At 40.2% G+C, this 10,705-nt stretch overlaps 1 protein-coding gene across 1 annotated transcript in view; it reads right to left on the bottom strand.

The window, feature by feature from the left end:
• The window catches only part of LOC101159719 (titin), a 171,803-nt gene that overhangs the window by 43,955 nt on the left and 117,143 nt on the right, over positions 1-10,705 (bottom strand). The window contains exons 166-188 of the mRNA XM_023950735.1: positions 10,303-10,623; positions 9,877-10,161; positions 9,422-9,727; positions 9,152-9,315; positions 8,798-9,035; positions 7,772-8,047; positions 7,271-7,570; positions 6,813-7,115; positions 6,434-6,733; positions 6,059-6,346; positions 5,667-5,969; positions 5,098-5,400; positions 4,694-4,999; positions 3,888-4,175; positions 3,414-3,704; positions 3,036-3,323; positions 2,657-2,939; positions 2,213-2,520; positions 2,001-2,105; positions 1,682-1,879; positions 1,300-1,596; positions 600-1,187; positions 124-426 (exon numbers count right to left, since the gene is read on the bottom strand). Coding sequence (XP_023806503.1) covers positions 124-426; positions 600-1,187; positions 1,300-1,596; positions 1,682-1,879; positions 2,001-2,105; positions 2,213-2,520; positions 2,657-2,939; positions 3,036-3,323; positions 3,414-3,704; positions 3,888-4,175; positions 4,694-4,999; positions 5,098-5,400; positions 5,667-5,969; positions 6,059-6,346; positions 6,434-6,733; positions 6,813-7,115; positions 7,271-7,570; positions 7,772-8,047; positions 8,798-9,035; positions 9,152-9,315; positions 9,422-9,727; positions 9,877-10,161; positions 10,303-10,623 — 6,642 coding nt within the window. The remainder of the gene's footprint in view (positions 1-123; positions 427-599; positions 1,188-1,299; positions 1,597-1,681; positions 1,880-2,000; positions 2,106-2,212; positions 2,521-2,656; positions 2,940-3,035; positions 3,324-3,413; positions 3,705-3,887; positions 4,176-4,693; positions 5,000-5,097; positions 5,401-5,666; positions 5,970-6,058; positions 6,347-6,433; positions 6,734-6,812; positions 7,116-7,270; positions 7,571-7,771; positions 8,048-8,797; positions 9,036-9,151; positions 9,316-9,421; positions 9,728-9,876; positions 10,162-10,302; positions 10,624-10,705) is intronic.

The raw sequence follows: 10,705 nt of genomic DNA, 5'->3' as shown, positions 1-10,705 counted from the left end.
CTATACATGTGAATTTGGTTTAAACAATAAATGAATATGTTTTATATCATTTTCTTAATAATGATACATTTTGATAACTTGCATGCCTATCAATGCCTGATATTTAAAAATGTTTTGACTTACAAGCAGCAACTATTGTTCTGACAGGCATAGATGTTTCACTTGGCTCCCCAAAACCAGCTCTGTTCTCAGCAAAAACTCGAAACTCATATTCCACACCCTCAGTAAGTCCTGTGACTTCAAAGCTGAGGTCAGCTACAGATTTTTTGGATGCTCGCATCCATCGTACAGCTTTCTTTTCTTTCTTTTCAACAGAGTAGCCAATGATGTCACTTCCTCCATCCTCAGCTGGTCTTCTCCAAGACAAAGTGACTGAATGTCCATCAATTTTCTCAACCTCTGGTTTGGATGGTGGACCAGGAGGACCTAGATGCATGCAAACACACAGTAAGACACATGAAAATATCAATATATATGTTAATTGGTCATCTTCCATAAAATACACTAGTGCAAGCCAATAAAACGCAGGAAAATATATTGGAAATAAAAACCAATTATGAAAAAATTATAAATAAACAAATACAATATTAATTTCTTACCAAATCTATCAATCATCTTGACAGCTTCAGAATGAGATGGCTCACTGGCACCATACTGGTTTATGGCAGAAACTCTGAACAAGTACTCATTGCCCTGAATGAGCTTGTTGGCAACAAAGTGGCAGTCCAAGACCTTGTCCTCTAGGACAGTCCAGAGCAGACGACTAGTCTCTCTCTTCTCCAAGGTATAATATTTAACTGGGGAACCACCATCCTCAGTTGGAGCTGTCCATGTCAGAGTTACCTTTTCAGAAGACACACCACTGCATTCAATAGGTCCAGGAGAACCAGGAACATCAAGAACTTTGACTTTGACAGTTTCCTCTTTTACACCAAATGGGTTAGTAGCAGTTATTGTGTACTCTCCAGAGTCTTTCCTGCCTGCATATTTTACAGACAAAGTTGAGGAGGTTGCAGTGCTTTCAATATGAACAATGTCAGATGGTTTAAAGTATTTTCCTCCCTTTGACCAACAGGAGACAGGAGCAGGTTTTCCCAAAATACTTGTAGCAGTGATAACAATGGTATCACCAGCACGGACCGTTAGGCCCTCCATTACCTGGGCATCAATAGTAATGGTTGGTGCAGCTGTTGAAAAAAGTAGAAAGAAAGTTACCTACTGTGCAGTATCCTAATCTCCACATTTTTCATATGGTTGATAAAATGAAATCTTTAAAATAATTTTAAAGGTTCATCTCACCATATTCATCTCTACATAAAATTGTATCTGTCTGTTCAGAGGGTGGGCTGATGGCACCGGCAGCATTCTTTGCCCTAATCCTGAACTCGTATTTGCAGCCCTCTTGCAGATCAACAATAGTGAATGCAGGTTCTACAACATTCACGTTGTTGGCCTTCACCCAGATTTTGGAAGGCAAGTCCCTCTTCTCAACAATGTAGCCAGTAAGTCTGTGGCCACCATCAAACTGTGGTTCAGTCCATTGAAGTGTTACACTGCTCTTCGTGATGCTGATAACATTTGGTTTACCAGGCGCATCTATAAATGCAGTTGTACAATGAGAATGTTAACTGTAAAAGTTTTGTATGCATGTACTTTTTGACAGTATCCCTCATAAACTTACCAATTGGATCCAAGGCCACTTGTGGATCAGTGGGAGTACTTGGCCTGCCAATGCCAGCCAAATTGACTGCCATTACACGGAACTCATACTCCAGTCCTTCAGTAAGGCCAGTAACCTTGTGTTCTTTCATCTTCAAAGCAGATGGGCTAGCTCTTTTCCACAGCATGCTGTTTCTTTCTTTGAATTCAACATGGTAGCCTGAACATTATACAAAAAAGTGGGAGGAAATGTCATAGACACTGTAAATAAGCTGCAATAGCATTTTTCAGTTGGAAAGTCAATGAATAAAGTTTGTGTCAAGTCTTAATTCAAACTGCACCTGTGATAGGTGAGCCTCCAGTCTTCCTAGGGTCACCCCAGGCCAGGTATGCAGAATCATGACGCATGCTCATGATTTGAGGAGGAGGGGGGGCATCTGGGACATCTATAGAAAACAGCCAGACACAGCATTTAGCAGTAAGCAAAAAACCAAAGAAGAAAACAATTCTCTGCTAACTTTTTGAATTAATGAAATAAATTTCAGAAACTTACTAAATGGGTGTTTTGCTACCACAGACTCAGATTTGAGACTTTCTCCAACTCCATATTTGTTCTCTGCAGCAACTCTAAATATGTATTCGGTACCCTCATGGAGACTAGTGATCCTCATACTATTGGTCTCCACAATGGAGGATACAGTGACCCACATGCTAGTGATAAAGTCCCTCTTTTCCACAATGTAGTTGGTTATCTCTGAGCCCCCATCATCCTTCGGAACACCCCACTTCAATGTAGCACCATCAGCAGTGACATCTTTGAACTTAATTGGTCCAACAGGAATGCCAGGTTTACCCACAACCCTAAAAAAGACAAGTTACATATGACTTAATCTTTGTTTTTGTTTTTAAAAAAAGTTGGGTAACAAACAGAATAAAAAAGCAGTCATAAAGTGGTGTTGCGTTTTATGATATGCCCTGATGGTTGTGTAATTACTACCTGATGAAGATGGTGGACTCCTTGCTGCCAGCACTGTTTCTCAAGGTAATGGTGTACTTAGAAGCATCACTTCTTTGGCAGTCTCTGATGAAGAGGGTGGTATTGACCGAAGAGGACTCTGCACATACTCTGCCAGTATCTGTTAGGTCTTCATCATCTCCCTTCTTCCAAGAAACCTTTGGAGTAGGTTTACCAATAATGGGGATCTTTAGTCGGACAGTGCTGCCCTCTTTAGCAATATAGCACATGTTGGGTAATTCTCTGAGGTCACAGCTTGGAAGTACTAAAGAGAAAAAAACATATTTCACAACTATCTTTAAAAAAGATGCATCTTTTCAAATTTATTTTGCATTCAAATTTCCTGTGTGTGGGTACTGACTGATCTGATCTTTGGCAACCAAAGTTAGCTCCTTGACAGCGCTCTCTCCTGAGTCATTTACAGCTTTTACCCGGTAGGTGTACTCTCTGCCTTCCACCAAGTCTTTGGCACTGTACTGCATATTCTTGGACCTCATCAGCTCCTTGTACTTGTCATCACCATTGAGAACCTCCAGTACGTAGCAGATGATGCGACTGCCACCATCGGTTAGGGGCTTCTTCCAGCTCAGAGTGCAAGAGTCCTTGGTTACCAGAAGGGTCTTAAAGTCCATGACAGGTCCAGGCTCCTCTATTAAAACAAAGTAAAACATAATTTCACAAAAGTAGCATGGTTACAAAAAGGCAGGGCAGGTCAAATGTATGTAAGTATTCCTCTCACCTGTTGCTCTGACTGAATCAGCTGTCTCACAACATTCCCCAGCACCAAGCTGGTTGACTGCAGACACTCGGAAACAGTATGACCGCCCAGCATCCAAGTCTGGGACCTTGAATGATGTCTTATTACAGTTGTTTGAAACAACTGACCACGCCTTTCTCTCAGTGTCACGCTTTTCCACAATGTAGTGGGTGATTTCAAATCCACCATCAATCAAAGGAGCATCCCAAAAAATGGAGGCACTGTCTTTGGTAGTTTCCTTTACCATCAGGTTTACAGGTGGCCCAGGTGTGTCTGAAAGACAAAAAGATTTTCTTTAAAATATCTTTACACAATCAGCTGTACCTATAATAATTGCTTTTAAAAATGAACTTTTCATCCTATTCCTTTTTCAAATGAAACAAACTTTCTTTGGTAATTTACATATAGAAGCAAATCTTAAGTACTTTAACTAAAAGTGATAACAATTTTACTTACCAAATACTTTGACCACAATAGTGTACATTTTCATCCCAGCCGAGCTCTCAAGGTTCAAAATATATTTGCCAGCATCATATCTGTTGACATTTTCGACCATCACCATCGTGTCTGTCTTGCTAGATTTGATGATGATTCCCTGACGGTCCTTAATGTTAGTATTCATTTTAGCCCAGGTGATGCGAGGAGTGGGACGACCCTTGATGTTAGCCTGAAGTCTCATGGTGGTACCAGCATGTAGTTCTAGGACTTGTTTCAGCTCTGCACTTAACTCTGCCTCAGGTGCAACTGCAACAAAATATGCATTATGAGAGACAGTGTGTGGGGGGGATATGATCTGTTTAGTTTAGCAATAAGCTATTACATTTTATGACTGATTCTATGTTTTATACAATTATAGGTATAAAGCCTGTAGAGACAACTGTGTTGTGATTTCAGGATATCTAAAAAAAAACGGAATAAAATTAAATTGAGTATAAAATACCCAAAACCTAGTCATCCTCTATTACTTAGATATTTGACTTCATAATGTTGTTTTGGTACGTTAATTCTTTTTTTCCCTTTTTTTTAACTCTTTTGTGTCTATATGAATAATTAATCTATGTTTATTATGTCGAATTTTTTTATATATTTATAATTATATATATAAAATCAAATCAAGCGATCAACAACATGTAAAGATTGGAATGTTTGGGGGTTATATGATCTTAAATCACTAAATGACTTACTTTATGGTAGTACATATGCTTTCAGTACTCAAGAAAAAAGAAAGAAAGAGAGACAAAAAAATGTAAAATAATACATACCTATTATGTCTTTGGCAACATGTTTGCCAGGTACTTCTACTGATTCACCAAATCCAACTTTGTTGACAGCAGTGATACGACACTGGTACTCTGCTTTATCAATGAGATTTTGAATGACATAGTTTGTCTCCTGCAAGTTCCTAGGAACATTACAGCGGATCCAGTCATTGCTGTCAGTCCTTCTGGATTCCACCAAATATCCAATAATGGGGCTTCCTCCATTGTTAGATGGGGCTGTCCAGGTCAGACTGATGGTGCTATGGGTGGTGTCAGTTACACTGGGGCTTAACACTGGCCCAGGAGGAGCTGAAAGAACACAGTGGCACAATTAAAACAACACAGAAAGTCTAATGTCTGGGAATGCAAAAAAAAAGGTTTTCTGTTAAGAAAATTCTTGAACTCACTAATGGGATTTTGTGCAGCGCAGCTAGCAGAGGGTTCACTGGGTTTGCCAAGCCCAGCTGCATTGATGGCAATGACCCTGAACTCATATTCAACTCCTTCTGTTAGACCTGTTACTTCCAGTGTCCTCTCTGTTATAGGTTTCCTGTTCAGCTTAGTCCAATTGATTTCTTTGGTTGTTTTCCTTTCCACAAAGTAGCCCAAGATGGTGGACTTTCCATCATCAGCAGGTTCCTTCCAGCTGACAGTCATAGAATCTTTAGTCACATTGGTAATCACTGGGGCTTCACATGGACCAGGAATGGCTGAAAGTGATACCAGAGACCGTGTTTAAAATGTGCTTCAGAATTAAAGTTGCCTTGTGATCAGACATGAAAAACATGTTTGAAATTGTTAAACAGCTGTGTTTACTATTTCCGTATTTTCAATGGCAAACTTGTTGGTTGTAATACTCTACACTTTGAGTAATAAGACTACTTGCTGTAATACATTTATAAGACTTATTTTACAACAAGAAAAAAGAGAGACAAGAAAAAAGAAAGGCACTGAAAAAAAAACTGCATGGACTCACTGAATGGATTCTTGGTGATGACTGGGTTGGTGATTAGCGCATCTCCAACTCCCCACGTGTTTTCTGCACGAATACGGAACTGGTATTCATGATTTTCAATGAGCTTTCCTACATTAAACTGTAGGGTGTCACCCTTGACCTTAGAGGACACTTGGGCCCAATTAGCTCTGCTGGTTTCACGTTTGTCTATGATGTAGTTGGTGACAGGGGCACCACCATCTTTCAAAGGAGGGACCCAGGACAACTTAATATTGGTGGCAAACACCTCATCATATTTGGCACTGGCAGGAGGCCCAGGCACGTCTGCAGAGAAACAAATTGTTAATATAGTTAAGTTAATGTAGAACTGAATACTAATAAAGTTATTTTGAACTGTGCCACCATAATCTCACCTAGTACATTAACTTGGATCTCTGCAGTCTTGGAACCACTGGCATTCTCAGCCAGTACCGTATAAGTACCTGTGTGTTCTTTGGTAACATTAGAAATCTCAAGTTGAAAGTGATGCCTCTGTTGTGTGATTAGCTGACCTTCACCAGATTTCAAGTTATCATCATTTCTCTTCCAAGTTACTCTGGGCATCGGTTTGCCAAAAACATCAGCCTCTAAAACAATTGTGGTTCCAGCTTTAATTTTTAAGCCCTTCTCCATCTTGGTGTTGAGTTCAACTCTTGGAGGAACTGTATTTAGAAAAGAACAAGAAGTGTGAATTAATGCTCACTTGTTTGTTAGCCAGAACACCAGAGTAAAAAGTCAAAAACTCTCACCATTCTCTGCACAGACTAGAATGGGTTCTGTGCTTTCTGAGGGCTTGCTCAAATTCACAGCAGTTTTGGCAATGACTCTGAACTGGTACTGAAGGTCTCGCTCAAGGCCAGTGACTGTATATTCCTCCCTTGGAACGTTTTGACTACTGGTGTTGCAGCGAATCCAAGTGTCTCCTGGCAGCCGCATGGCTTCAACATAATAGCCAATGATCTTGCTTCCGCCATCATTTTTGGGACGGGTCCAGACCAAGGTAACAGAGTTCTTGGTTACATCTAGGACTTCTGGTTTCCCTGGAGTGTCTGTGATGCAAACATTTTTCTTTAAATTAGCGGTGGTGTCTTCAGCTATGTTACATATACACACAGGGTGCAAGCTCACCAACAGGAGTCCTGGCAGTTACAAAGTCAGTCTTCTTGCTTGCCTTGCCTTGCCCTGCACGGTTGATGGCAGACACTCTAAAAGTGTATTCCAGGCCCTCTATAAGGCCAGCACATGGGTACTCAGTGGTGCGCACAACAGTGTCATTAGCCTTCACCCACAAAAGGCTGTTCCTCTCCTTTCTCTCAATATAGTATCCAGTGATGGGACTCCCACCGTCACTCTCCGGCTTATCCCAGGCAACAAACATACAGTCTTTGTTGGTCTTGTTAATACGACAGTTGAGAGGCTCACTCGGGACATCTATTAACAAAAGTTGGGATTCTTTACCATGAACAATGTAAATACCCAAGCAATTTATGTCATTTTTTGACATACACTTTCATTCACAATAAACGCATGTTTAAATCTAATGCTCATCAAAGCCTTCATTTGATGAACATTTTATATAGACTTACCAAAGGGAAACCTGGCAACCATCCTGTCAGACTGAATGGGGTCTGATACACCAAAGCGGTTTTCAGCACGGATCCGGAATACATACTCTTTTCCCGGAATGAGTTTTCCCAATCTGCAGCTGGTCTTTGCACAAGACGACACTGCTGTCACCCAGTCACCTCTGCTAATGTCACATTTCTCAACCACGTAGTTTGTAATGTTGCTTCCGCCATCCTCCAGGGGTTTATTCCAGGACAAGGAGCAAGCATCAGAATCAATGTCACTTATCTCCACAGGACCTTCAGGAGGACCAGGGATGTCTAAAATATACAAGGGTTAGACAATTACCTCTGTAGATCGGAATATGTCAAATTGCAAACATTTGAGTTGATTCGGACATTACATAGCTTAACTGTGTATCTTTTTCTTTGATTTGATTGTTAATATATTCAATGTGCTGCTTTAAGGTGACCTCTGTTGTAAATTAGAATTATGTAAATTCATCCAGCTCTGGTACTCACCTCTGATAACAATCTTTATTGCCTGGGACACCTTTGCAGAACTGTTCTCAGCCACAAGACTATACTCTCCACTATCAGTCCTTGAGACGTCTTTGATGATAAGCACACATAAGTTGGCAGACTGATGTACAGCCAGGCGACTGGACGGAACCACTTGATTTTCATCACGCATCCACTTGCAGGCTGGGGTGGGTTTTCCTGAAACCAGCGCCTCCACTCTTAGTTTGGCTCCAGCTTTAGCACTGGCTGTCTCTGGCATAACAATCTTTGGCTCCACTGTGGAAAAGAATGCAAAAGGTTTGTCTTAGTGGATTTGGGAGAAAGTCGAGGTAAAATGAGCAGTCAAAAGTTTAATCTAAAACAGAAATTTTTTTTTATTTTTTTTTTAAAAATGTGTCTTTTTCCATTGCCACAAGGTACACTAGCTACAATAATTAAGGTTAGCGTAAACGCTAATCAGCCAGACACACAAGTGGATTCAACCGATTTAGAGGTATTGTGAAGGTAACTTGCTGAAGTTAAAAAGTCAGAACAGCAGTTTAGTTGATTAAAATACCTTTTATCAATGTTTTAGCACATGGGAAAACTTGTTTAAGGTGATAGAAAAACAAGAGTTCCTGAAAAGTTACAAGGGACCACTGTCATTTCCAACTGATTCCTGAAACACACACAATCATGTCCTTTGGTGTCACACAGTCTGTCCATGTTCTACCGTTTGTGGTGGAACATACCGGATAATTGCATCACTGTTGTGCAGTCAAGAAAGTTACTGCAATTTTTTGATATCATCATGGATGACAGCAGTTAGTAACTACAGACACTATAAACTTTAATGCATTTTCACGAATGATAATTCTGAGGAATATTTTCAACACTAGGGTGAAACAAGAATAAAGAATTAAGGCAGTTCTGAAAGAATTAGAGAGTGTAAACTGGGAAAAACCTAAGTGATCATTAAGCGTTTGTAATATTTTAGATGTCTTGACAATGGCCCTCATAGAGTTTAACTCATACACATTAACATACCCATTTGTTCCTTGATCTCAGTCGGTTCCCTGGTCTCAGTGAATGAACTCAGTCCCATACTGTTTTTGGCAGCCACTCTGAACTTGTACTTCTTTCCCTCCTTAAGGCCACTAACACTAACTGTTAGACCTTTTACTGTAGTGTAGGCATTCCATATTTCCTTTTCAGGCTCTGTCTCTTCTTCTTCCTCTATTTGAGAAGGTGGAGGGGGTGCAGGAGCTGTCTCTGCATCAGGGCCCTTTTAATAGTGGTAAAAAGAGGTTAACAATGCATAGCTTACTATTTGTAGACATGGTAAGATTTATGAAATCACAATAAAGTACTCATACATTAGAGATATGTATGGTTACAAACCTCAACAGGTACTGCTGGCTCTGGAGGAGGTTTTATCTCAATGTACTCAATTACATAACCATCGATTTTGGCACCGCCATCTCTTTCTGGCTTTAACCAGCCAACTATGGCACTATTCTTTGTTATTTCTAAAACTTCAATCTTCACACATGGGTCTGGCTTACCTGAAAATAAAATAAAAAGAAGGTGTTTAATAACGTTCAAAAATATCTAAAGTTTGCTCATGTGTTTTATTACAATATAAGATGGAGACCAAGAGATAATACTCACTGACAGGATCAGTGGCCAGATAGGAGGTTTGTGTCATTTTGGGAACACCAGAGCCATACTCATTGACAGCTGTGACTCTAAAATAGTATTCAGTCCCAGGTATTAGGCCGCTGACTTTGAAGGGAATTTTATCTGGCAGAACCTCAGCCTTAACCATTGCCCATGTCTTGCGGTCAATCTCGCGTTTTTCAACAATTAAGTGTTTTATCTCACTGCCGCCATCATTCTCTGGAGGACTCCAAGTTAAGACGGCTGATGTCTGTTTAATGTCTGTAGCTTCAAGATTCATTACAGGTCCAGGAGTATCTGGTATGTGGCGAGAGGAGGAGATACATTTGAATGAACTTTTTTTTTTTTTAAAAAGAAGAAGACGATTTTTTTCAATGCATTTAATCAAAACCTACATTAATATACTTTTGACAACAATAAAATACAAGTAAAAAAAGAAAACTTACCAAGTACTTTAACATTGACAAAAACAGCCTTTTCCCCAGCAGGGCTTTGCAGAGTTAGGCAGTATTTGCCAGAGTCATCGCGAGTGCTGTCAGGAATGATCAAGAAGGTCATGGTGTCGATAATATCAATTTTACCCTTCCTGACAACATTGTCAACACCCATCCTCCTCCATGTGACCTTGGGAGGCGGCCTCCCTCTGATAGTGGCACAAAGTCTTATGGGACAACCAGCTCTAACCGTCAGTCCCTGCTTCAGGCTGGCATCCAAATCAATTTCGGGTGCCTCTGTTGGATGAAACAGTGCAAATGTAGCTTTAACATCACAAATATAGATTTAGAGTTGGCTTCCAAAGACCCACTAGTAATGCAAGGATTAATACATTTTATGCTTTGATGAACGATAAATGAAGAAAAGGTAATACCTACCAAGAATTTCCTTTGGAATGACAGCACTTTCTAGATTACAGGGCAGGCTCATGCCCACCTGATTCTGGGCGGACACTCGGAATTCATACACAAGATTCTCATCCAGACTTGTGACAGTGAATTCACAGACGACAAGTTGGGCTGCAACATTGCACCTCTTGAAGCCATCTTCTCCTTTCTTGGCAGTCCCCTGTGTTCTCATCTCTACGACATAGCCAATTATTGGAGCTCCTCCATCGGAGACAGGCTTTGACCAACTAAGAGTTATTGTGGATTTGGTACTGTCTACAACCTTTAAATTAGTTGGTGGTGCAGGAGGCTCTGTAAAATGATACAATGTGCATAAAACAAAAGAATTGAGAATGTAAACAATTTTTAGCCATTAAATAAAAATGAACATGTT

This window comes from Oryzias latipes, chromosome 21 (genome assembly GCF_002234675.1).
Source record: "Oryzias latipes chromosome 21, ASM223467v1".
NCBI lineage: Eukaryota > Metazoa > Chordata > Actinopteri > Beloniformes > Adrianichthyidae > Oryzias > Oryzias latipes.
Note: the sequence above shows the minus strand (reverse complement) of the source record. Positions and strands in the feature narration are given on the sequence as shown.